A 26,635-nucleotide genomic window follows, 5' to 3' on the forward strand; every position below is an offset into this window, starting at 1 on the left:
GCGGGGGGGGGGGTGGGCCGTTGTGACGGTGGGGGGGGGGTTCCCCTCGTCCACGCTACAGCTCTCCCTTATCCGCGAGGCTGAGGCGGTAGTCTCCCATTACGTCACGGTGTCTCACAACACTACACGCCTTTCCCCTTAACGTAAACGACCCGCAGCGCCTGCAGCTGACCCCTGACCCCGCCCTCTGCACCGGCGGGAGGGCTTTGTTTGGTCTTCCGGGAACGTCCCTCCTACATGCGGACGTTCCCCGCAGCGCGGCTGACAAACCGTTGGCCCACATCCTTTCACCCGTCAGTCACGCCGAGGGTCCCGTCTCGTGCTGTTGCTGCGCAACAACAGCACGAGCTGTTCTCTCCTCTCTCGCGGAGGAATGACGGCTGTCACACACGCCGCACTGATTTGCTCTAACAATACGGCCAAACTCCCCCCTCCTCCCCCCACCTGACACACGAGCCACGCCACTGAAGTTCACCCACCGCACTGACTGAAAAAAACAAAAAACAAAACAAAAACACGCAACAAAGAAAAGTAAACGTTGACGGAGCGCGAGTGAAACAGGAAACGTGGATGAAGTGTTCAGTGTGCAGCTGAAGTGCGGCTTCCTCCTCCGCACCGCTTCCCTTCCTCCGCTCCGCTCCGCTCTGCATGTGCAGCGTGTTAAACAGTTATGACGCACTGCATCCAAGCCACGCGGGCTCTGCGATGAAGCAAACCAAGTGTGTGTGTGTGTGTGTGTGTGTGTGTGTGTGTGTGTGTGTGTGTGTGTTTGTTAACTATATTTTAACAAATCGGATTTTTTAACCATCAAATTGAGGATATTTTGGCCGGTCCTCACATTTTAAAGGGTCTATTTTAGGGTTAGGATTTGGGTGTAGGATTAAGGTTAGAATTAGGATTAGGTTAAGGTAAGGGTTAAGGTTAGAATTAGGATTGGGTTAAGGTTAGGATTAGGTTAAGGTAAGGGTTAAGGTTAGAATTGGGACTAGGTTAAGGTAAGGGTTAAGGTTAGAATTAGGATTAGGTTAAAGTTAGGATTAGGTTAAGGTAAGGGTTAAGGTTAGGATTGGGTTAAGGTTAGAATTAGGTTAAGGTAAGGGTTAAGGTTAGATTTAGGATTAGGTTAAGGTAAGGGTTAAGGTTAGAATTGGGACTAGGTTAAGGTTAAGGTAAGGGTTAAGGTTAGGATTAGGTTAAGGTAAGGGTTAAGGTTAGAATTAGGATTAGGTTAAGGTAAGGGTTAAGGTTAAGGTAAGGGTTAAGGTTAGGATTAGGTTAAAGTAAGGGTTAAGGTCTAGGGAATGAATGTAGTTAATGAGGGGTCCTCACAAGTATAGAAAAATAAACGATTTTATTTGTGTGTGTGTGTGTGAGTGTGTGTGTGTGTGTGTGTGTGTTGACCACCATTGTTAGGTCAAGCCCTTGAAATTGCTTCACTCTCCATTGATGATGGGGAAGAGAGATACTTCTCGAAACAGAGATCAAATGTGGTCTGGCGTAGCACGGTGTCGCCGTGCACGTGTCGAAGCATTAATGAGTCTTTACTAGTGAGAGCCAATCACTACAGCCAAGGAGCAACACAAACAATAACGCACTGACGTCATGTTCCTCTTCCTTTCGGTAGGCTTCGCTGTTGTCGATGCTGACAGATGCCGTGTTTGTGTTTCACAAGTGTTCTTAACAGCAAGTCCAGCGCTTGCCTTTCCGCACTTCCTGTGTGGCGCACCACCACCTGTCCTGCACAGAGCATCAGAACTTCCAAAGGGCTACATCGCAGGAGTGTGCCGATCTTCTAGTACATTCCAATGGAGACATCTATACTGTAACTGCACTGTAACGCTTGTGTTGTGTTTGTCCACTCGACGTGTAAAATGAGGTGTGTACTATAGGTGTTGAGCTTTTTGTTCCACGCCTAGTGATCGATGTTGGACTTATCGTCTTACTGTGACTCCAAGGAAAACAGGTTGGCCGCCTTTAACATTCCTGCCTTTCCCGTCACAAAATGCATACGTGTCAGTATGATGGAGGACGGTCACTAATCGGTAGATATGATGCACTGCGGTCAGGCCGATAATCGGCTGTTCCCGTGCCGATGATTGGCTGTTCCCGTGCTGATAATCGGCTGCTCCCGTGCCGATGATTGGCTGTTCCCGTGCCGATAATCGGCTGCTCCCGTGCCGATGATTGGCTGCTCCCGTGCCGATGATCGGCTGTTCCCGTGCCGATAATCGGCTGCTCCCGTGCCGATGATCGGCTGCTCCCGTGCCGATGATCGGCTGTCCCCGTAACAGAGACCACTCCTTCACTCGACAAAGCTGCAGCTGGAAACAAGCACCGCTATTTAACATGATGCAACCTGTATGTACGGTAAAATAATTTTGTTTAATAAAGCCGATGTTTATATTGTCCCAGACCTGTCTTTATTTGTCAAATTTTACAACTACAAATCCGTCACACTGTTCGGGGAACACCCATTTTTTGTATTTACAGGACACACAGGAGAGAAACCGACCCACTTCTGTGGTGGTTTTGAAATGTTTTTCAAAGTCTCACCGAGCCCCTCTCACAGCTCGGCGGTTCTCCGCTAGCCTCGTCGTGTCACCGAGACGAGAGCGAAACCAAACTGGGCTTAAAAATAAGACGGTACATATCCCGTGAACAGATGCAGATTTCCGTGCTGCAGATCAACAGCTCTCCCAAAGGAAACGAAAAGGACGTCTGGTGTTTCTCAGACAGACCGAGCAGGTTTAGGTTTTTTCCGGATACCATTCCTCTCTGCAGCAGAAAGTTCCCTGGAAAAGGCAGGAATTCCTTTGGGGGTCATCGCTCATTCAGGAAGTCCCGTGTATTTGTGGGGGGGGGGGGGGGGAGTCGGACAGGAGCGCTGATCCTCATTCTGCCAGGGAGCCGCTGAGCAGCGCAGACATCTGCTGGTCCGACACGCTCTCCTGCTGGCTCACACCCATGGCCTGAGACAGGTAGGCAGCCAGGATGTGTTTGCACTGGGGAGAAAAGAAAACCGGGAATCAGGATCCTTCAGCGGGACTAAATCAGTGTTAAAGCTAGTTGAAGTCTGCGGTTTCTCTCCATTAATAAATCATTGTTTCATCCATTAGAAATGTGATGACGATGCGGCGGCTGTGTTGGACAGACAGTCGGTATTCCAGTAGAACAGTGTTGTGATACAGCTGGCTGTCAGGAGGCACAGACAAACAGACCCGCTGACTCTGATTTTCTGGGACTACAAACAAGGTGTAGCAGCCATTGTGGCTGTGTGCCGTCAGCTCAGCAGTAAACAGTTCCCACCCTCCTGGAGGGGTGACCGGGTAGTGTAGCGGTCTATTGGGTTGTCTACCAATCCCCGTGTTACCTCCGGCTTGGTCGGGCGTCCCTACAGACATAACTGGCCGTGTCTGCGGGTGGGAAGCCGGATGCGGGTATGTGTCCTGATCGCTGCAGTAGCGCCTCCTCTGGTCGGTCGGAGCGCCTGTTCAGGGGGGAGGGAACTGGGGGGAATAGCGTGATCTTCCTACGCGCTACGTCCCCCTGGTGAAACTCCTCGCTGTCAGGTGAAAAGAAGCGGCTGGCGACCCCACATGTATCGGAGGAGACATGTGGTAGTCTGCAGCCCTCCCCGGATCGGCAGAGGGGGTGGAGCAGCGACCGGGACGGCTCGGAAGAGTGGGGTAATTTTGTCGGGTACAATGGGGGAGAAAAATGGGGGGGGGGGGATCTCTCCCCTCAAAAAAAGACCCTGGGACCAAAGCTGATACAGAGAGTCTAATGTTTTACAAACTCCACCAAACCATATGACTTGTACAGTCGTATGGATTCTTCTCCCTTGTTCTCCCCAATCGACTCTGTGCATAACTGTGGTCCACTGACTTCCGGGTTCTACTGCAGCGCTCATACCAGTTTCCTGTTTGTTGGCATGTGCTGTTGACTATGGCATATTTTTCGCGATGTCTGCAAGTTACATCCGCAATTATGAGGATGACTGGACGGATGGACGGACGGACAGAATTGTGGACGTAACTTGATGTGCACAACTTGAAACTCTTCACCGGTTTGCTGGTAGGTGCAGATGAAAGTGTGTCGACAATTCTGTGCGTGTCGTTGACATTTATCCATGGCGACTCTTGCAGGCGTCACAAAAAAATGTGCCATAGTCAATAGCACACGCCAACAAACAGGAAACTGCTATGACCGCCGCAGTAGAAACCGGAAGTCAGCGGACTACCGTTATGCACAGAGTCGATCGTATCCGGCCAATCACCCCGCTCTCTGAGCCGCCCCGGTCGCTGCTCCACCCCCTCTGCCGATCCGGGGAGGGCTGCAGACTACCACATGCCTCCTCCGATACATGTGGAGTCGCCAGCCGCTTCTTTTCACCTGACAGTGAGGAGTTTCGCCAGGGGGACGTAGCACACGGGAGGATCACGCTACTCCCCCCAGTTCCCCTGAACAGGCGCCCCAACCGACCAGAGGAGGCGCTAGTGCAGCGACCAGGACACACATCCACATCCGGCTTCCCACCCGCAGACACGGCCAATTGTGTCTGGAGGGACGCCCGACCAAGCCGGAGGTAACACAGGGATTCGAACCAGCGATCCCCGTGTTGGTAGGCAACGGAATAGACCGCCACGCCACCCGGACGCCCCCCGGTCATATGAACGGTTTGTCAAACAGACGCATCGGAAGATCATCGTCGTTTTTCCGTTTTTCCCCCAGTTTGAGTGGGAGCGTGTTTGCTGCTGCACCACAGTTCCCTCCACCTGGCCAGGAATTTCCACAGAAACGTACAGACAGTGTTTCCAGCCATGGTGCCAGTTAGTATTATGCAACCCGAACCCATGGTGCAGCAAGGATGAAGGGTTACCGGCTGAGAAACACTGCGGCTTTCCTCCTTACAGCCAGCTTATAGCTTGGTCATTTGTGATCCTTGCCACCGGCGGTTATTACCCTCGACGGTCAGCTGCAACCACTGCTGGTCTGAGCTTGGGAGTGGGGAAGGAGGACCTGTAACCCACGCTAGGGTCACTGCACCCATTGCCAAGACTTACATTTTATCGGCCTTTGACTCCGTCACCGGCTGGTTTCTCGTGAGAACATCACAGAACGTATCGATTCCTCTAATCGCATGGGTTGTTGGTCGTGGAAAAATCCTACTTTTGTCAACATTGTCTCGCTGTTTATAAAATTGCCGCCAGAAATACAATCCCCCTTAATAAACAGACGATATGATGAAGCCCGGAGGCACATAAAAAAAGAAGCACATTTATCTCCTGGCTTTCCACCTACATGTCTTGAAAGCAGATAACCAGACTGGGTTTATTGTCGGTCATGTATTTTTACATTCTGTAAAGGAGAATACGAACGTCTTGAATCAGCACCAACATGGAGCTCCAGCTGGCGCAAACCGCTTTACCACGAAGGTGGTGCCAGTTACTTCGTCTGAATTTGCCCTGCCTAAATACCCAAACTTACTCCTATAGGTGGAGCCCATTGTAAACTCTCCCACGAATGAAAGATACTTGTATGAAGCGGGGAATGGGTGTACGTGGCCTCCGAGCGGCTGGTGGTGCCTAGAGAGGAGTAGGTCGGAGGCTCGGCATGCGTGTGTGGCTGTGCGTTTCCAATCTTTGCTACGTTTGCCTAACGAAGCGCTACCTATTATCACTATGACAACACACTGATGATTTACTTGTTTTAAACCTTTGCCTATTATGTCCACCTACAACGAATGGGCCTCCATAACAATGCCAGTGTGTACGAGTGTTAATTAGTAGCATTAGTTAGAAATGTGTGTATGAGTGTTAGTAATTAGTAGCATTAGTTAGTAATGTGTGTATGAGTGTTAGTAATTAGTAGCATTAGTTAGTAATGTGTGTGTTAGTAATTAGTAGCATTAGATAGTAATGTGTGTATGAGTGTTAGTAATTAGTAGCATTAGTTAGAAATGTGTGTATGAGTGTTAGTAATTAGTAGCATTAGTTAGTAATGTGTGTATGAGTGTTAGTAATTAGTAGCATTAGTTAGTAATGTGTGTATGAGTGTTAGTAATTAGTAGCATTAGTTAGAAATGTGTGTATGAGTGTTAGTAATTAGTAGCATTAGATAGTAATGTGTGTATGAGTGTTAGTAATTAGTAGCATTAGTTAGTAATGTGTGTATGAGTGTTAGTAATTAGTAGCATTAGTTAGTAATGTGTGTATGAGTGTTAGTAATTAGTAGCATTAGTTAGTAATGTGTGTATGAGTGTTAGTAATTAGTAGCATTAGTTAGAAATGTGTGTATGAGTGTTAGTAATTAGTAGCATTAGTTAGTAATGTGTGTATGAGTGTTAGTAATTAGTAGCATTAGTTAGTAATGTGTGTGTTAGTAATTAGTAGCATTAGTTAGTCATGTGTGTATGAGTGTTAGTAATTAGTACCATTAGTTAGTAATGTGTGTGTTAGTAATTAGTAGAGTTAGTTAGTAATGTGTGTATGAGTGTTAGTAATTAGTACCATTAGTTAGTAATGTGTGTGTTAGTAATTAGTAGAGTTAGTTAGTAATGTGTGTATGAGTGTTAGTAATTAGTACCATTAGTTAGTAATGTGTGTGTTAGTAATTAGTAGCATTAGTTAGTAATGTGTGTACGTGTTAATTAGTAGCATTAGTTAGAAATGTGTGTATGAGTGTTAGTAATTAGTAGCATTAGTTAGTAATGTGTGTGAGTGTTAGTAATTAGTAGCATTAGTTAGTAATGTGTGTGTGAGTGTTAGTAATTAGTAGCATTAGTTAGTAATGTGTGTGAGTGTTAGTAATTAGTAGCATTAGTTAGTGATGTGTGTTAGTAATTTACATAAACAATGAGAGTGACGCACAAAAACAACAGATTTCCAGTGTGTGTGTGTGTGTGTGTGTGTGTGCGTGTGTGTGCGTGTGTGTGCGTGTGTGTGTGCGTGTGCGTGTGTGTGCGTGTGCGTGTGTGCGCGTGTGTGTGTGTGTGTGCATGTGTGTGTGTGCATGTGTGTGTGTGCGTGTGTGTGTGTGTGTGTGCATGTGTGTGTGTGTGTGTGTGTGTAAGCTCGCCTCTCTCCATCAGCTCGCGGCTAAATGCCGTCCATCCCACGCTTTTATGCGGCCACCGTCTGACCCGTTCCGTGGAGGAGCAGCCCGGTCTGGGTTTTATCAAAGCCCGCTGGAATTTGCAGCAGACGGTAAATCAACAGATCCGGTCCTCCCTGGCCGCCGGGGTCAGCGGGGAGGGGAGCGCCGCACAGTTGACCACAACGTGCCATAACCGCACCGCTCAGCCAACCCCAGGATGGAGAGCGGCTGTTAGGGGCTCGGCCTTGTGAACACGGGTGTCCGACGGCGCCGGAGATTGGCAGGTACCTCCCGATTCGACATGGCAGCGATATTCCTAGTGCCGAGGTGATACATCGTGCATGTTTTGAAATATCGCAATACCATAAATGATGCGATTCAGCGTTGTAAGGTGAAGGCTCCATCGCCTCGCCAGCGAACTCTGAACGCCGCCATAATCCACAGACAATGTTACAAAAGCTCAAAGCACGAGTCCGCTTCCCTAAGTAAAAGATGCAAACATTCCCAGATGGAGGAATCATTACGTCTGACCTGTCGTCCGCGCTTTGGGCTTCAGCACTGTAATTCAGGGGAAACACCGCCATATTAAAATCACTACAGCTTATTATCGGGATTTTGTGCGGAATCGACCCCCCCCCCCCCCCGTCTCCATCATCCGGTGCGACGGATGGCTTCGAGTCAGGTAGACAGTCATCCCAGACATGACAAGCGCTACTTCCCCACCCTATAATCTTCCCATAATAACCCGTTTCTGCAAGGAGGCAGCAGTGGCAGCATGCACAGCTAACAAGACAGAAGAATGCGGGGCGGCGAATATTTTGTGCGCTTCTCTGCTCAGCCTCATTTCACGGGGGACGGCCATCGGCGCTGTTGAGGGGTTTCTCAGACCGGTTTTAGCTGCGGCCTCGAGGGAGCCAAATCCGCCCCACGGTCCGGACAGGAGCTCGAGGCCATTTGGGACGCGGATATTTAGAGCTACAGCTTCAAATACGACCGGTCAATCACAGCCGAGGCGCCCCTCGGCGGGCAGACACGGAGACCCCCGGACCGCGGCGCATCTGCCGCGCACGTGGAAACGCAGCCTCCTCTGGCAGCTCGGGAGCCACGCCTGACCAGACGCACACGGCGTGACATTGTCCAGCTGACGCCAGCTCTGTGTGTATATATAAACACACACGCGTGTGTTTTAGTGTCCGTGTACGGTTGGCGCTCACACAGAGGCCGGGGTGTGTGTATGGAAGTCTGTGCTGCGTGTGAGAGACGGCGGGGAGTGGGTGAGGCTCACCAGCAGGCCTTCGTTCCGGTGGAGCACGGCGTAGGCGAAGGCCGGACAGGAGCAGTAGTGACAGGAGGTGAAGCAGGTGTACAAATGGCCCGAGCTTCCCGTCACCTGGAAGGAGGGAACAAACATCAGCACACAGAGAAGAAACTGGTGATATGCTACGCAAGGCAGAACACACACACACACACAAATGTTATGCCCCTTTTCCACCACATGGTACCGGCCCGACTCGACTCGACTCGACGAGTGACGTTTTCCACCACTGTGACAGTACCCCCCCCTCCCTCAGTGTAGCTGGCCTGCATTGATTTGTGTACCCGCTCCAGTTTTTTCGGAACCTCCACAACGGTGGTACCGGAAAAGCGGTAGCAGTTATCAAAATGCCGGTACTTTCCGGTGACGGAAAACGAAAAGTCGAGTCGAGCCAAGCCGGTACCATGTAGTGGAAAAGGGGCACTGGACCCAAAACTCATGTGAAATGTAGCCGGCTCTGCTTTTGTACAACTGCTCTTGCAGAGAAAATAATTCTTGCACAACTGTGTTAATATAATTTAGTCTGAATTAACGACTCGTCAGACAGCCGCCGGACTCCCACCGGTAAAGTCACCCGAACCTCCGGGAGAGCGGCACGCTCTCTGGAAACGGAGCTGCGAAGGTTAAAAGCTGCGGGCGAAATGTGGTGAAACTGATTCCTCTTTTTTATAATTCGCTAATCTTGCATCATCGCATGAAGGCTGCGACTAATGATTACGTTCACGCTCGATTACTTTTCAATTAATCGATGAATTATTTAGCCTGTAAAAATGTAAAAATACTGACGAATGCCCGGCTTAATTTTCCGGAGTCTTAAAACTTTTTATATCGTCCGACCAACAGCTGAAAAGATAAATAAATAAAAATCATTTCAGAACAATATAAATCAGAGCAAGGCAAATAAATCTTGGCATTTATTAAAGAACCACCAACAAATGTTTGGTGTTTTTACTTGATGAACGACTCAAACAATTAATCAATTTCCAAAATGGCAATCAATCAATCAATCAATCAATCGTGCCAGCACTATAATACATATCACAAAAAGGTCTGTCAACCCGCACATGGTGTAGGTGTGTCAACCCGCACATGGTGTAGGCCTGTCAACCCGCACACGGTGTAGGTGTGTCAACCCGCACATGGTGTGGGTCTGTCAACCCGCACATGGTGTGGGTGTGTCAACCCGCACATGGTGTGGGTCTGTCAACCCGCACATGGTGTGTTCCCTCAACTGCTTTGGAAGATAACAAGATGTCTGCCTGATGAAGACCTGCCAAGTCTGAAAAGTCACTTAACAGAGTTGTTTTTTACAAGCGAAGAAGACTGCATGGGAGCCTTTTCTGTTTTATTTCCATTTTTAACCTTGAAATTTCAGACCTTTTCCAGATCTAACTAGTCTCCCAGACTCGGAGGCTTTCTCCAATAGCTGTAGCAAAAATGGCTTATTTTCTATAACTGGTACTTGGGGTCGGTGGTGTCGGTTGTGTTATACGCCACTTCATCTAATGCTGCCACGTCACTCTTTTTCAGCTCTTTGTAAAACGCTTTACAAATAAAGGTTTTATCATTATTGTTATCATTCTCATTATTAGTAGTAGTACTAGTAGAAGTAGTGTTGATTATTGATAAGAGTACCAAGTACTCACTTACACTGAGACTACAAGATAAATGACGGAATAATCAAACTATAAGAGCACTATGTACTAAGGATAGTAATGTTCATTTTCTTCTAACCAAATATGAAACGTTTTCGGCCAACCTGTCTCAGGAGCAAATGAGCTGGAAAATTCTGCCTCTGCCTTCTGACGATAACTTCGATGGAAATCATTGTCCGAGGAAACAGTAACTTGCAAGTCTCCATGGCCGTGGACGGGCTAGTTATCTAGTTTCAGAATCTGACCGATTCCCAGAGAGGAAAATTAAAGGGAGACCACCTTCCAAAGCCACGCACGCCGACCAACCATCATCTGGAAAACTGTTTTCTCTCTATACAATTAATCACCTTTTTTTTTTTTTTGCTGGCAATTCCTTTTCAGACCTGGAAATTAAGAAAATAATTTCCCAACTTTTCCATACTTGCCAGACCTACGCAAGAACCCTGCGGTTAAATGATTCACGGCCCTGACGGGGTTTGAGGTGGGGTTGAAGGTGAGGTTGCTCGCACCTGCCTCATCATTTCAGACCAGTCACTGGCTGCCTGGAGGGGACAAGATGGAGAGGATGCATTTTTAAACAAGCCCGACCCGCGGCTTTAATGGGATCCGCTGACAGAATCTCCCGCCAACGGACCCCGGCTCTCGTTCAGCACTCGTCTTATAAGTCTGGCCCTCGCACACATGACACATGAGGGCATTAAGTCACCAGATTAGCTTGACGCCCCCACTATAACTAATGGCACCCGAGACGGCGAGCTGGCAGACTCCATTATTCTACACAGGCCCACTAAATTACCTTCCGCTGTGACCTACACAAGTACAACACCTCATCTGTAAAAATGAGACACATCATTACAAAGAAGTCACAACAAGGACGCGTATTGGCAAGACTGCGGTAAACCGCAGGGTTCCAACTCTTTTTTGAGAAAATCATTTTCCACGTCTTTTCAATGACATTTTCTCCATGACTTGCTAAGATATACATGACAGCCATTGCTTATCTAAGGCGATCTTGTTCATTATGAACTATCAACAGAAGCCTCAGCCGTCTCTGAATAGACTGTGTAATGTTCAGCGGGTCACTGAACTTTGTGCCAAATTTCCAACACTGATGTGCATCTCAGTGAGTAAAAGGACACATTTATAACCCGACGTTACGATTTTCCATGACATAAAACCAAAAAGCTTCCATACTTGTCTACTTCGTGTGCAAATTTCGACCTAAATGGGTCTTCATCTGGCAAACGTCCTGTTAGCTTTGTTAGGAATTTGAATATTCCATGACCTCATTGATATCATGAGGACGCGTGACCATGGCACGGTGGCCCAGTGGTCAGCGCTGTCGCCTCACAGCGAGAAGGTCCTGGGTTCGAACCCTGGAGTTGTCCAACCTCGGGGGTCGTCCCAGGTCATCCTCTACTGTGGAGTTTGCATGTTCTCCCCGTGTCTGTGGTGGGCTTTCTCCGGGTGCTCCGGTTTCCTCCCACCATCAAAAAGATGTGCATGTTAGGGTTGATACTCCTGTCTGTGTCCCTGACGGAAGTATGGCAAAACGAACTGGAGTTGGTCCCCGAGTGCGGCACGGCGGCTGCCCACTGCTCCTAGCTACACAGCTAGGATGGGTTAAATGCAGAGGAAGAATTTCCCCACGGGGATCAATAAAGTAGTAAACAAAATGATCAATTTGATATTTTCCATGTGTTTTCCATGACTGGAAAACTAGTCTACAAAGTTCCAAGTTTTCCAGGACTTTGGGGGGGGGGGCAGCACATAGATGTGAGACTAAACTGTTACGACGCCTGGCTGAGGGTTGTCTGGACCTAAAAGGACCGGAGGGCATTGAAAACCAGCTCACACTTGGCAGTTTTGTTCTCTCGACGGTGTTACAGAGTATGTGCCATCATTGCGACTCAAGCTGCAGAGCTGGCTAGATGTGGTGGCCCCTGCACAGAGAGCATGGACTCGAACACTGCCACTCCGCTTCCACTACCTGGAATGAGTCCAAGGGGCCGGCGGGGGGAATTCACAAGAGAAACTCTAAATAGAGTGCTCCTGTTAGGTCCCTGCAAAAGGCGGGGAGGTTTGTGCAACTTGCTGACTCTGTGCTTGCAAGAAAGGCCGGGCTCTCACAGGAGTACTTCTGGGGAAGCCATCATGTGCCAGGGACAAGGAGTTTGGATGGGTCTTTACTTCAACAGTTCAATGGCACAAAACGAGGCTTTGGGGTGGAACTCCGGGAAGTCGCTGAGAAACAGGCCAAGAAGCTTTATCCAAAGATGTGTTTGCTGCCAGAGACGCCACTGGGTTGGGTGGATTTATCTTGTGTTCGGCTGCAGGTTCACAGACGACCAGCTTAGCATACGTTACGCTTAACTTGAGCTTCATATAATTCAACTTAAAAAGAAGTGTAAAATGGCAAAAAAAAAAAAAAAAAAAAAAACACAACGCACTGCTGGGAAGGAAAACCGACATGTCTGCAAGTTGTGTTTCATTGTGTATGTGTTGGCACAGGAATCCAAGCAGAGCAACACATCCTTTCTCGAAGGCCAACATATTAAGTTTGTTTTAGGTTCAAGCTGAGTGATCTTTTGGCAAACCAAGGTCTCTGTTGAAACACAAAATGCTGCAACCTCTCCTTAAAGCCAGCAATAAAATGTCCCATTCTGTTGCTGTTAAACTTGAATACAAGGTGAACGTTGTGTGTGGCGCTTTACCATGGTTATGTTACCCAGCCGTAACATTTAATATTCACCTTATACTCAAGCTTAACAGCTACTTCCCTGTGACACAAAGGGTTCAGAAGTGTGTGATGAATATACAATGATCAGCCAAAACATTAAAACCACCTGCCTGATATTGTGTGTAGGTCCCCCTCGTGTCACCAAAACACCTCTGACCCGTCGAGGTATGGACCCCACAAGACCTCTGAAGGTGTCCTCTGGTATCTGGCACCAAGACATTAGCAGGAGATCCTTCAAGTCCTGTAGGTTGTGAGGTGGGGCCTCCATGGATCGGACTTGTTTTTCCAGCACATCCCAGAGATGCACGATCGGATTGAGATCTGAGGAATTCGGAGGCCAAGGCAACACCTTGAACTCTGACCTGTTCCTCAAACCACCCCTGAACAATTTTGGCAGTGTGCCAGGGCGCATTATCCTGCTGAAAGAGGCCACTGCCATCAGGGAATACCGTTGCCATGATGGGGTCATCATGGGCACTCTGACTATGCAGCCCCATACACAGCAAGCTGTGTTCTGACACCTGTCTGTCATAGCCAGCATGAACTTTTTCAGCAATTTGAGCTACAGTAGCTCTTCTGTGGGATCGGACCAGACGGGCTAGCCTTCGCTCCCCACATGCATCAGTGAGCCTCGGGCACCCATGACCCTGTCGCCGGTTCATCGGTTGTGCTTCCTTGGACCACTTTTGGTAGGTACTGACCACTGCATACCGGGAACACCCCACAAAACCGGCTGTTTTGGAGATGCTCTGACCCAGTCGTCTAGCCATCACAATTTGGCCCTGGTCAAAGTCCCTCAGATCCTTACGCTTGCCCATTTTTCCTGCTTCCAACACATCAACTTCAAGAACTGACTGTTCACTTGCTGCCTAATATAGCCCACCCCTTGACAGGTGCCATTGTAATGAGATAGTCAACGTTATTCACCTACCTGTCAGTGGTTTTAATGTTTTGGCTTATCTGTGTATCTTCAACATCACAGTATATTGACAAGGAAGCAAACTGGAGGTACAGAAAAACCCTTACTTATTTGTATTTACTCAGTAACCAGTCAACATAGTTCAAATACATTTATTTAACCCTTATATTTACTTGTTTTTTCCTGCACAATGAATGGCCTGTGATTTAAACCAAGCATGTGGATGTTGTATTTTCCATCTTTAAGGCATGATCACCTTCACCTAAATGTCTGCTTTATTTTGCGGTATTACCTCATCATCACCTCAACAATTTGACACCAGTGCCTCCAGACGAGTTTCAAATCAGGAAGGCCTCTTACTAAATATACTCGGACAATACTAACAGCAATTTCACTGCCAGCCGATCACCACCCCAGCTGGGAACAAGGACAAAGTGAAGAATTGAAATGCCGTAATCGTGCACCTGAGTCACTCTTTTTCGGGGGAACAAATATAAATAACCACGCTACGGTAGGACGACTGGAATTTGCACAAGTGTAGCAGCGAGGCCAATCCAAAATCAACAATCTCAGGACCAGGAAATTATGTCCAGATCAATTACCAGGTGGCTGGTTTAGCGTCCAGTCACTCAGTCATCACCATGCTTCCAGCAAGCCAGACACCCCCAAAAACAAACTTTAGATTTTGCATTTAACCCGTTTAGATTTTGATTAAGACGATAAACTCAACAAAAAAAAGGGGGGGGGTAGCGGGAATCTTTCATTCAATTACGACAACCCAAATAATCTGGAACTAAACTGTGGGAGGAAGTCTCTGACCTGCCAAAACATGACTTCACAGACGGTCCCTCCTGTATTCACCCTCGTCCCGCCATCCTCCTGCTTCTCTGTAAAACACGTGTGGATGGAAGTGATTCATTCGGTGGGCTTTCAGGGGAAAAATACCCCCCCACACACCGGCCAATAAGATGAAGTTGCAAACCATACTTCGGGTCATGTATTACCGAGATAACGTTTCTCACGACCGTATTATTCAAAACCCTTACCTACTACCTGAAGATGAAGATTACGCTTTGTGGCGAGGTTGTGTAATATAGACAATTTAGTCCAAGATAAATATATTATAGTCCAAATGTTAGTGTGGACTAGCACGGGAAATGTTCAGAACTGTGATTTTACAAACTACAGATTTGTATTAAGTCACAGGAAGTTGAATCGGTTCATCTGGACACATCGTTTAGTTAGGGACACGTGTCATCATGCATCCAAGTCTCATCTTCAGTCTCTGGAGGTGGAAGAAGTCCCTCAGTAAACGTTGTGTCCAGATGAACCGATTCAACTTCCTGTCATTTCCTAACACGGATTATTGAGCATGCATACAGCTGATGTGTACCAAGGTTTTTAAGAGACAAATCTTAATACATTTCAGGCTTCTGTGGACACCAAATCCTTCCCGAGCGACCCTATTTCAGAGATTTCATCTTGACCCCTGTTGTACTATCACATGCCCTAATGCGGGCCACCGTGAGGACAACCCCATCTAACCTGGGTGTGAATTCAAACAGCCGTGAAAGTTCTCACTCCCTAAATATTAATTAGTCTTCTTTCCTACATATATCAGTATCAGAATCACGTTTATTGGCCTTGTAGGTTTGCACATACGTGGAATTTGCCTGTGGTTTAATGGCTCTCTCAGTGTACTTAACATAGAACAACACCACAACACAACAATCTTCAGACAGATTTTGGATTTTGATAAACTTTACTGATTCTGCTCTGCATTTAACCCATCCTAGCTGTGTAGCTAGGGGCGGTGGGCAGCTGCCGGGCACAGACAGGAGTATTAACCCTAACGTGCATGTCTTTCTGATGGTGGGGGAAACCAGAGCACTCGGAGAAAACCCACCGCAGACACGGGGAGAACATGCAAACTCCACACAGAGGACGACCTGGGATGACCCCCAAGGCTGGAAAACCCCGGGGTTCGAATCCAGGACCTTCTTGCTGTGAGGCAACAGCGCTAACCACTGCGCCACCGTGCCGCCCACATGTATACACAAGGATTGACATGTACAGGTGAAATAAGAGGAGATAAGGTGCGATGGTGCAGAGAATATATCAGAGATGCTGAAATAAATGTTAGCAGGTACTTACATGGCCTGAGGTAGGTGGATATGACAGAGTGTACCAGTATATGTACAATGTACAGTACAGTATATACAAAATGGTTTGATTCGTTGACAGTGTTAAGTGTTCATTTGAATGACAGCCCACAGAAAGAAATAGTTTTGATATCTGGTTGTCTGGTCTGGAGTGCCCTACTTAGCTTCCTGCCACCGCAACCCAACCCTGAACAAGTGGCTGATGATGAGATGAGTGAGATGAGATATCTGCTGGTTTTGGTGTCGCCTAATTTGCTGCCAGATTTTCAAAGCGGTACGTACTATGGGGTTAGAGGAGTGCTGGCTAGGCTTAAACTGAAGACTGCTACACACCAGGGCTTTTAGGGATGAAGAATGACAGGAGTTAGCGTCTAACTGAATCCGGTTATCATCAGTGTCCGAGATCCAGAGTGCAATTTTATGCATGTTAGCGGCCCAGTAATATAATTGAAAACTTGGTAGACCGAGTCCACCCTGTAACTTCCCCCTCTGGAGCAGAGATTTGCGAATTTTGGGGATTTCACCCCCACCCCCCCATATAAAATTTGAAATTATTGAATCCAACCCCGTGTCTGCGTGGTGCTCCAGTTTCCTCCCCCAGTCCAAAGACATGTAGGGCAGGTGAATCGGCCATACTAAATTGTCCCTAAGTGTGAATGTGTGTGTGTGTGTGTGTGGGGGGGGGGGGACCGTGATGGCCTGGCGGCCTGTCCAGGGTGTCTCCCCGCCTGCTGCCAAATGTGACTGCTGGGATAGGCTCCAGCATCCCGCAACCCTGAGAGCAGGATAAGCGGTTTGGATAATGGATGGATGGATGCTCTGTAGCGCCCACCAGAGGGGAGGAGTTGGAACAGTTTGTTACCAGGGTGTGAGGGGCCTGCAGTGACGTCGCCTGCCCGTTTCCTGAGTCTGGAGGTGTATAAGCCCTGAATGGAGGTTGGCACCGACGATGTGCCATGTATATTTGGACATGTGCAAAGTTCCATTAAGTTAAAGTCAGGGAAGAGATATGACGGGGTGAAGATAAATGGGTATAATCCTGATTTTGATTAAGATGATTCTGTAATTTTTTTTTTAAATCAGAGAAAAACTAAACGAGTTGAATTACGACAAGCAGTCGCGTTTGACTTCAGCGGTTGTCTGATAAAGCAGTCGCCGTGAAATGTACAACTATGGCGTGAGCAGTGATATGGAAATATTAAGAGACACAGCCTTTAAAGCCTTTAACTGAACAGTCTTTATGTAAACCATCCATCCATCCACCATCCAAACCACTGATCCCCCTCTCAGGGGCACGGGGATGCTGGAGCCTGTCCCAACAGTCACTGGGCAGCAGGCGGGGAGACACCCTGGACAGGCCTCTCACACACACACACACACACACACACACACACACACACACACACACACACACACACACACACACACACACATTCCCACCTAGGGACAATTTAGTACAGCCGATTCACCTGACCCACATGTCTTCGGACTGTGGGAGGAAACCCACGCAGACACGGGGAGAACATACAAACTCCACACAGAGGACGACCCGGGACGACCCCCCCAAGGTTGGACTACCCCGAGGCTCGAACCCAGGACCTTCTTGCTGTGAGGCGACCGTGCTAACCACTGCGCCACCGCGCCGCCCCAATGTAAACTAAGCGTCAGTCGATGAATCCTTAACCTTTTAAACATGAAGTACACACAACACCTCCAGCGGCGGAGGAAAACGTCGCAGAAGCAAACTTTTGTATACACAACTTGAAAACTGAAGGAGTACCACTCCTTTAACATAACTGTACAGTTATACAGCATGTGCAAGGCTCAGCGTTTTCCGTTCTTACCGACTTTCACCAAAAAATACCCAGATTTTTTTAAAAGGAGATCGGTTTAAACGGATTTTCACCCGGATTTTATGTTTCCCCGGACCCAAACGTTGTTCCTGTTCGTGTGAGGTTACGCGAGTGTCCTCTTGTGGCGAAATTCGGCATGCCGGATGTCTTTGAAAAACAAAAACCGAAAACGCTGAGCCCCGAGTGTGTGTTGACGTTACAAGAGACACCCTGAAAGCATGTGCATTAGCGGCTGACGCGGAAAAAACTATTCCCAAAACGGGAAAGCCAGGAAAGCGGAGGAAAGCCACACGGTGAGCCAGTTTAAGAGTTCAGATCCAAACAGCTGGAAAGCCCTATCTGAGAACACCTTCGATCGGCTTAAACTCCCCTTGCGGTCAAAAAGTGTCTGATCGTTTGCGAGACGTGACAGACAAACCAAACAACACAACACGGGTTTGAGCTGAACCACATCGATCAGACTCACTTAACTATGCTGGAATACTCGGAATGCTAAAGTGCATAAAACCTCTGAAGCGATGAGGATAGCACGGTGGCCCGGCGGTCGGCACTGTTGCCTGACAGTAAGAAGGTGCTGGGTTCGAACCCCGGGTTGTCCCAGCTCCTCTCTGTGTGGAGTTTGCAAGTTCTCCCCATGTCTACGTGGGTTTCCTCCGGGTGCTCCGGTTTCCTCCCACCATCGAAAAGACACGCATGGGGGGTCCGGGTGGCGTAGCGGTCTATTCCGTTGTCTACCAACAGGGGGATCGCCGGTTTGAATCCCCGTCTTACCTCCGGCTTGGTCGGGCGTCCCTACAGACACAATTGGCTGTGTCTGCAGGTGGGAAGCCGGATGTGGGTATGTGTCCTGGTCACTGCACTAGCGCCTCCTCTGGTCGGTTGGGGTGGGGCAGTGTGATCCTCCCACGTGCTACGTCCCCCTGGTGAAACTCCTCACTGTCAGGTGAAAAGCAGCAGCTGGCGACTCCACATGTATCGGAGGAGGCGTGTGGTAGTCTGCAGCCCTCCCTGGACTGAGAGGCGGGTGGAGCAGTGACTGGGACGGCTTGGGGGGGTGGGGTAATTGGCCGGATTCAATTGGGGGAAAAAAATAAAAAAGTGGGGGGGGGGCATGCGTGTTAGGGTTAATACTCCTGTCAGTGTCCCTGACCGAGGCAATGGACAGAAGAACTGGACTTGGTCCCTGGGCGCCGCGGCTGCCCACTGCTCCTCTGCAACAGGACGGGTTAAATGCAGAAGAGGAACTTCCCCACAGGAATTAACAAGAGCACATCTTATCTTCTCTTATCTTACTTTATTTTAAAACCAGCGACCACACTGCACAAAGCAAAAGAAGTCCCACAGAAAGACAGGAACACTGTGTTATTCTGGACCCTTTTGCTTCTTCACCATGCAGACACACAGTCGGTCGGACCGGGAAGGGCGTGTTCAGCAGAGGTCGTACCGTCAGTGCAGCCAACAGCAGCGAGGTCTCGTTTCAAAAGACGGTTTCATGCCGTTAATCATTATTGCATTAAATGTTGAAGAAAAAGAAATCCATAAAACCTCCAACAAGCCCTGCCATTCCAGGGAATAAGGCGGTTTGACCGGACGCATCGCGTCAGCAGCACGACACCAGCAACACTTGGGCCCCGGTACAAAACCTACTTAAACAATAAGCGACATAAATGGGATATCTGCGTCATGGAAGGAAGAAGATATTTTGTGAATGACTAACCAAAAGAACAAACTCCGGCCACACTTTTTCGTGCCTTTTCATCTCAACCAGATGAGTTCTCAGGATAAAGCGGCCATTGAATCGGAACAATCGCTTGGCAGAGCCGGACCGACTGCTGAGAGAATTAGAGACCCTCTAAATAGAACATTAATTCAAGTACTTGTGATAAACGCCGCTCGACCACATCTGCCAGAGAGGCCTTGAGGGAACGAAGCGAAACAATCAAGGAATCTGCAGTCGAATCGCCTCCCAGTGGAAATAGAAATCATGGCCGTGTTTGGTTTTCATTGTATGATACAGTTCCTTTTCTGAAACTTTTTTTTTTGTTTTTTTTGTTTTTTTTTTACAGGGGTCGCAGTGACTTTACGGGAAATTCAGGGCACAATGACCACAGCCTCAGCGGACAAACCCAGTTTCTCGAACCACAAGTAGTTTTAACATGTTGACACCGAGGGTCAAGTCAGTTCAGAGTGGGTCAAATATGGGTTAAAAGCCTTTTGACATGGGCATGAAGAAGTAATACGGTTTAAGATACAAAACACTCAGAATCGAACAATACAGTAAGCTGAATGGCCCCAGGTTCGATCACTGTAATATAAACATGAGTGAGAAGAAATATGTATGTATAGATAGATAGATAGATAGATAGATAGATAGATAGATAGATAGATAGATAGATAGATAGATAGATAGATAGATAGATAGATAGATAGATAGATAGATAGATAGATAGATAGATAGATAGATAGATAGATAGATAGATAGATAGATAGATAGATAGATAGATAGATAGATACTAAGGGGTTGCGGAAAAACTGGTGTAGTGCCGAGATGTGTATGTGTGAGAGAGAGAGAGAGAGAGAGAGAGAGAGAGAGAGAGAGAGAGAGAGAGAGAGAGAGAGAGAGAGAGAGAGAGAGAGAGAGAGAGAGAGCTTAGTCATAGAGAGTGGCCGACACAGGCAGACCTGCTGCCTAGAGAAGACAGGGTGTGTCAGCTCTGACCACAGAGACAGGTGGAGACAGAGCAACACTTCCTGCTACAATGTAGCACACACATGTATGAAGACTTAAGAACAAAGTTCTTTACAAAAATTAAATGCAAAATGCCAAGACTTGGATACTTTCTCTGACCAGACTACAATGCAACATGTACTTGGGGAAAATAAGTGCCAGCAGCATAGATGTAGCAAGATGTGTCAGGTCAGGTCACAGCCTAAGAGACAAACAGCACAACACATGACAGCTGTAGTCTCCTCACAACCCACGCTCCACCTTTTGATCTACTTCTGTTTCTTTATTGTTATTGTTGTTTTATTGTTTCTTTATTATCATCACAATGTTGTGTTGATGTTCATCTTTAGTAGTGTTATTGTGTACTGTCCACACTGTATTGATGCTTTGGCAACATTGTTTTAAAACGTTCATGCCAATAAAGCCCTTTGAATTGAATGGAATTGAGAGAGGGAGCGATGGAGTATGTATGTGTGAATGCCTGACACAATGTGAGATATGAATGTAATTTCAGGTTAAGCTGCAAAGTTATTTCTTCAGGTCACCCAAATGACACAATGCAAACTACATTCAGTACACATTATCTACTTTAATAAGTTAAATCAGATCTGGCCATGTATCGTCCTGGTGTCGGACCTTTAGATCGAGTAGCCTTATGGTTCAGTGGGTTTGTACCAGTTGTGTGTTCACAGCTCTTTATACGGGACAGGATTAGACACACTGAGAATGTGACCACCTCAGTAAGACCGGGGGAATATGCACTTACCTACTGACGTGGAACAGAAAGTCAAATCAAAAATGTCACTCTAACTTCTCTGGTTTCACATCCTTTATAAATAGCTTTTGGTATAAAAGCAGCTTTGGAGAGAGGCGTGACGTTAGAGTTGTACTGATGGTCACGGAGCCAAGAACGAGGTTCCTAAAAACCGCTTCAACCACAGCATGCTTGAAGATACTGAGTCCAGTTGTGCCTGGGATTTTTGGATGACGTATCAACAAACATGTTGTTTTAGTGTGACGGACACACAAAGTATCAAGAGTTTCCATTTGTACTTAAAAAAATGAAGCATGAGTGAAAGACGCTCGCCTGGAGTTGGAGAACAACGTTCATATAAACTCAGCTAGTTAACGGTACAGGGAATCATGATTTCGCTAAAAGCAAAAGTACAACCCTGCAGACACTCACTCTCCTTAAACTGGGTTATCAGTTTAGTCTGGCTAATTTAGTTTAGTCTGGCTAATCTGGAAAGAAAACGTGTCATTAATATGGTGGGTGAATAGGCCGAAGACTGGCAGACCTGGAAGGCTTGCCGGCCGCTGGGAGACGACACGGAGGTGACGGCGCGCTGGTCCACCAGGTCCAAAGCCTGCACTGCACACGACCCAAAGACAAACCTCAGCCTGGAAGACAAAATCACACATTTGCACATTTAAACCTTGAAGCGAGTAGAATTAGTACATATGAAGAAGAACCAAGCAGGTGGAGGTTAACAATTAATAATCGATCGATTGATCTGGGATAACTGGCAGGAGCACAGATCAGATGCGAGATGACCAAATCAGTTTGGTCTTCATTTAGCTATATTAGCAGTTACCGAACACTCTGCAGGCATTTTTACATAAAATGTGCCACCAGAATATTACTTCATATAAACACCAAGGAATATGACATTATTAACCGTAATGCCAAACAACAGAAGGGGTCGTGCATGAAAAAAACATTGTTAACAGCAACCCAAACAGCACCAACTAACTGCACCTATGGCGGTCCAGCGGCAGTTAAATCACAGAGGAGAAAAACAAGAAAGCGGCTGTTTATATGATGAAGAGCTTCCAAGCTAGTCATTTGTGTGACAGGATGTGGCGGCGATGGCCCACGCAGGGAGCACCCCTCGCCTCCCAGCCAGGCTACCCACTACAGCAGGAAGTGCCTCGACATCTCAACAGAGGCATGGAGCGGTGCTGTGGCGTGTCGGTGTGCAATGTCCCTCTGGGGAAACCTAGACTGAAAAAGGATATGCCACCTCCCCGCTCAGCGCCCACTCAGTTTCAGTGACTTGCAGGCACTTTATTTGGACCACTTATATAAAGTCAGACAATAAAAGGCTGCTGTTGTCTTAAAAGTAGGCCAAATTTGAAACGGCTTTATGTGAATATACATCAATGGGCAGATTTTCTGTTATTTTTGGGGGGGTTTTCCCATGAACCTTACTGATTAACAATTTTGACAGTGGGCTTAACACAGTGCTGATAACAGGGGTCAGAGGAGTAATACTTACGCAATGAGTAGGTCATCAGAGACTGCAGGGAAAAAAAAAAAGAAAGAACAAAATTAGATTAAAAAAAAGCTGTTTGCATAGAAATACGTAGATATAAGACCGGTGGACGTTTCATTAATGTTCAAACTTGGGATCGGCTAGCTGGGCTTCATCTGATTCAGAAGTTTCTGACGCAGACTGCCTGAAAAACATAACTAAGGCACTAGATGCTGTTATAACTTAAATAAAAAGACTTATCTAAATAGGGTGTAGGCCTATAAAGTTCATTTGGTGGAGAGAACTGCAAATTCAGCAGTCTGCTACACAACCGTTGCGTTCCACATACGAATTTTGGTCGTCTTTAAATGTTTATGAGGAATGTGAATACTACACCCGGCCCTGCTGAGTGTTCACCCAACGCAACTGTCTCAGCAATGTGAGCCTCCCTCTGGACGATAAACACAGCTTATCTTAAAGGAGAGGGGGTCAGAGAGCGCGGCATGCTCCAATCAATTAATCAATCAACTAAATGGCTCCATGGAGCCAAATTTATAACATTTTTAGAAAAACAGCACCCGATACATTTCCAAAGCAAAAGCAGCCACAGTCAAGGTCTCTGGAAAAAAAGCAAAACTGATCCTGGTTCAGATCGTCCGAGTTCAAAAGCTCCGGCTAACATTCTGTCAGTCGGTTAAACTAACACATTACGGTCAATGAAAAAGCCACACAAAGTGCATTGTTGTTGGTCAGATGCCTCTTTTAGGCCACATGAAGTCCATTCGTCTAGTTCACATTTGTGGTTTCTGAAAAAAAGAGAACTGAAATATTTTGTACCTACGTTGATTCTGTTTGGGGATGAAATGCGCCTCTTATAATTATCACCTACCTGTAAACAATGAATCCTGCAGAGACAGGCCAATATACATTTTTTGAACTACTAAGTACAGTGGTCATCGCTGGGGATTAATAGAGGCAATGTCAAAGAATCTCGAGGGGATTGCCTGACCTTATTTGACACAAGTAAGTAGGGGGTCATCATTTTCATGAAGATCACCTCTATCCGCCCTCTCATAGTAGTGTAGGGTTCATATTTGCATCCCAAACTAAGGTGGCTGTGTTCAACCTAGTGATCTGTCACACAGCCTATTACTGAAATACGAACTGTGAGTCACATCCATACCAGCGTGAAATGGAAATTGAGGGCGGGGGGGGGGGGGCATGGCAGCTGGGAAGCAGCAAGTATAAACAAGCTCGAGGCCAGAGCGTGGCAAGTTCAAATCCCTATATTGTCTGGGAACATGAAGGGAACAATTATTGTTGAGGTGGCCTCCAGCAAGGCAGCAAAACCCCAATTTGCTCTGACGAAGTTGCTCCGTTGCCAGCAGTTCAGGACTGTTACACCGTGTTGCCCCCAAAAGTAAGCATGGGTATGAATATACACCATTCTGCCCCTAACACGCTTCTATAAGTCAGTTACTGCTCTACCCAACACTGGACGTCAATGACCAGTTATTAGGCGATAGCCTAATTGCAGTCCATCACTGGGCCACATCAGGGACTAGTGGTGTTAATGGCCTTGAATGGTTTCTGGTATAATTAAAACGGTACATATGAAAGGTTTTGAGCAACCCCCGTACGTATGGTTTTACTATAAACTACAGGTCTCTCTCTCTCTCTCTCTCTCTCTCTCTCTCTCTCTCTCTCTCTCTCTCTCTCTCTCTCTCTCTCTCTCTCTCTCTGTGTGGGCCCTATGTGATGGCCTGGTGGCCTGTCCTGGGTGTCTCCCCGCCTGCCGCCCAATGGCTGCTGGGATAGGCTCCAGCCCGAATGATCGCCAAGGCAGACGTTCACTAACGAGCACTATAATTGTACAGCACCGCCATCTAGTGGACATCTCTCGCCATGACATTCCCGTCACACAACACTGAGTTGCCAAGTCAACGCGGCCAGCGTGTTGCGCTTACTTTCCATTGCTGGTACTCCTAAAAACCACAACGTTGCTTTTTTAAAGCTCGTTTTGGTTCTTTAATCACACACGCACAGTATCCAGAACGGCTCGTTGTGTTACCCAGATTGTTACGTTATACTGAGTAAACCCGCCGCCAGCAAACGCCTGCGATTTGTGCAGCTCGGCGTCACCCCCCCCCCCCCACACACACACACCCCCGCACCGCACCTCCTCTTACTTTGCGACTGGTCTTCGTACGACTTTTGGACGTCTCTGAGAAGTTGCTCAGCTACAGCGGGTAAATCCCACGGCATCGCGGAGCTTTCAGTCGCGAACTCTTTCAACTTCCGGCTGCCGCTGCAGCTACACCAAAACTTCCGGTTTTATATCCGGTACATCCGGTTTGGTTCTTTTTCGTTTCGTTTCTTTTTTTTTTTGTTCGTTTAAACGAAACAAAACCAGATAAATAAATAAACATTTGTTCACCGGTTTAACAAATTGCAAAAATTGGGCTATAATTATACTCACCGCCCCATTTAATACAGCAGAAGCTATTCGTGCAATAAAATCACTTGGTTTTTTCCCAAAAGTAACTTTGTTGTCCATTTGAAGCAGATAAAGACATGTACTATCACATACAAATATTTGCTAAAAATATATACCAAAATAAAACATACCACATTGCTACCACCTCCAGGACAGGGGAAGGGGTTCCCTGCTGGAGGATGAGGCGAAGAGCTTAATGAAGCAGCTGGTGGGGTATGAGGGAAGAAGTCCCCTCCAGAGGGGTTCTGCATCAGGACCTCAAACCGGAGAGCGTCCTGGAGGAAACTGGCACAGACACCCCACGTGTCGGGCTCATAGACTTTGGTCGTGGCTGCGTGCTGAAAGAGGGACATTACACACAGTTCTCCGCTACACTTCCTGACTTCACTTTGTTGCGTTTCACATGTTTGCCCGTGTCTTTATCCTTCTCTGCTGGACAATGTCCAAGTATGAAGTACTTATTGTTAAAGATGCACAATGCCTGACCTGCTCACTTTGGCCCTCTTTCTCCTTTCATCATAAACTACCCCCCCCCGCTCTCTCTCTCGCACACGTGTTTCTGTAGCCGTGATTGGCAATTTCTTGACCCTCCTCCCCGCCGACCTATGAACTCTCATAAGATGGCGGGAGGCAGCATACGATGTCCTCCTGATTTCCTAGGTTAAATGCACTTATTCTAAGCCGCTTTGGATAAAAGCGTCGGCTAAATGACTGTAATGTAATGCTAATATACTACTAATATACTGTAACGTGCATGGATAAGAAGACACGCTGGCCGCTGGCTGGCGGATCTAACCCGATGCCTCCTGCGGTGCGGGCGTTACGGGTTCGCGTCCCGGCACGTTGACCCCCGAATTCGCTACAATACTAATACCATTATACTATAGGCATCCGCTAATATACCAATACTAGGATCAGTTAATACGCGTTGTTTAATTTGATTATTAAAATAATTTGTGTCTTACAACCCTCATATCAATTGCGGCCTAGTTTAGAGGATATGATCTGCATTTATTCCCAAAATATCCTGATTTTATGACCTTGAGATTCATAGTTCTGCTTCGAGGTGCTCCTTTCTGAATTTCGAGCCCAAACCAATAAGATTTCCGCGAAGAGCATTCCATATTCAATTTTCTGAAAAGTGGACCGATTCTGACAGTGATCTTAATTTTCTCATAAGGATTAAGTCAGAAATTGAGCCTCGTTGAGTAGTCCTGTCACCTTTTGTTACGTTTGATTAAGTGTCAATGAACATTTTAAAGAGCTCTCTATTAATATGGTTTATTGGTAGGATTTTGAAGGAAGACAGGTGACGAAGGCGTATGGGTTTAAATACTTGGGGTCAACTGTCCAAAGTAACAGGGAGTGCAGGAGAGAGGTGAAGAAGAGAGTGCAGGCAGGGTGGAGTGGGTGGAG

The 26,635-nt window shown here is 47.1% G+C and overlaps 1 protein-coding gene across 1 annotated transcript; it reads right to left on the bottom strand.

The window, feature by feature from the left end:
• Positions 1-38: 38 nt before the first annotated feature.
• Positions 39-25,016, bottom strand: zswim7 (zinc finger, SWIM-type containing 7). Its single transcript, XM_056284785.1, has 5 exons — positions 24,912-25,016; positions 22,747-22,768; positions 21,766-21,868; positions 8,381-8,485; positions 39-3,002 (listed from the first exon to the last, which is right to left on the bottom strand). The coding sequence occupies exons 1-5, from the start codon at positions 24,985-24,987 to the stop codon at positions 2,892-2,894; spliced, it is 417 nt and encodes a 138-aa protein (XP_056140760.1). The 5' UTR covers positions 24,988-25,016; the 3' UTR covers positions 39-2,891.
• Between the last annotated feature and the right edge of the window lie 1,619 nt (positions 25,017-26,635).

Source organism: Lampris incognitus, chromosome 8 (genome assembly GCF_029633865.1).
Source record: "Lampris incognitus isolate fLamInc1 chromosome 8, fLamInc1.hap2, whole genome shotgun sequence".
Classification (NCBI taxonomy): domain Eukaryota; kingdom Metazoa; phylum Chordata; class Actinopteri; order Lampriformes; family Lampridae; genus Lampris; species Lampris incognitus.

Excerpts from the sequence above, each read along its gene's own strand:
- zswim7 (XM_056284785.1), bottom strand. The coding sequence starts at position 24,987 with ATGCCGTGGGATTTACCCGCTGTAGCTGAGCAACTTCTCAGAGACGTC. Across the intron at positions 21,869-22,746 it reads TCTGATGACCTACTCATTGC|GCTGAGGTTTGTCTTTGGGT; the intron begins GTAAGTATTACT and ends TTTGTCTTCCAG. Across the intron at positions 3,003-8,380 it reads ACCGGAACGAAGGCCTGCTG|TGCAAACACATCCTGGCTGC; the intron begins GTGAGCCTCACC and ends TTTTCTCCCCAG.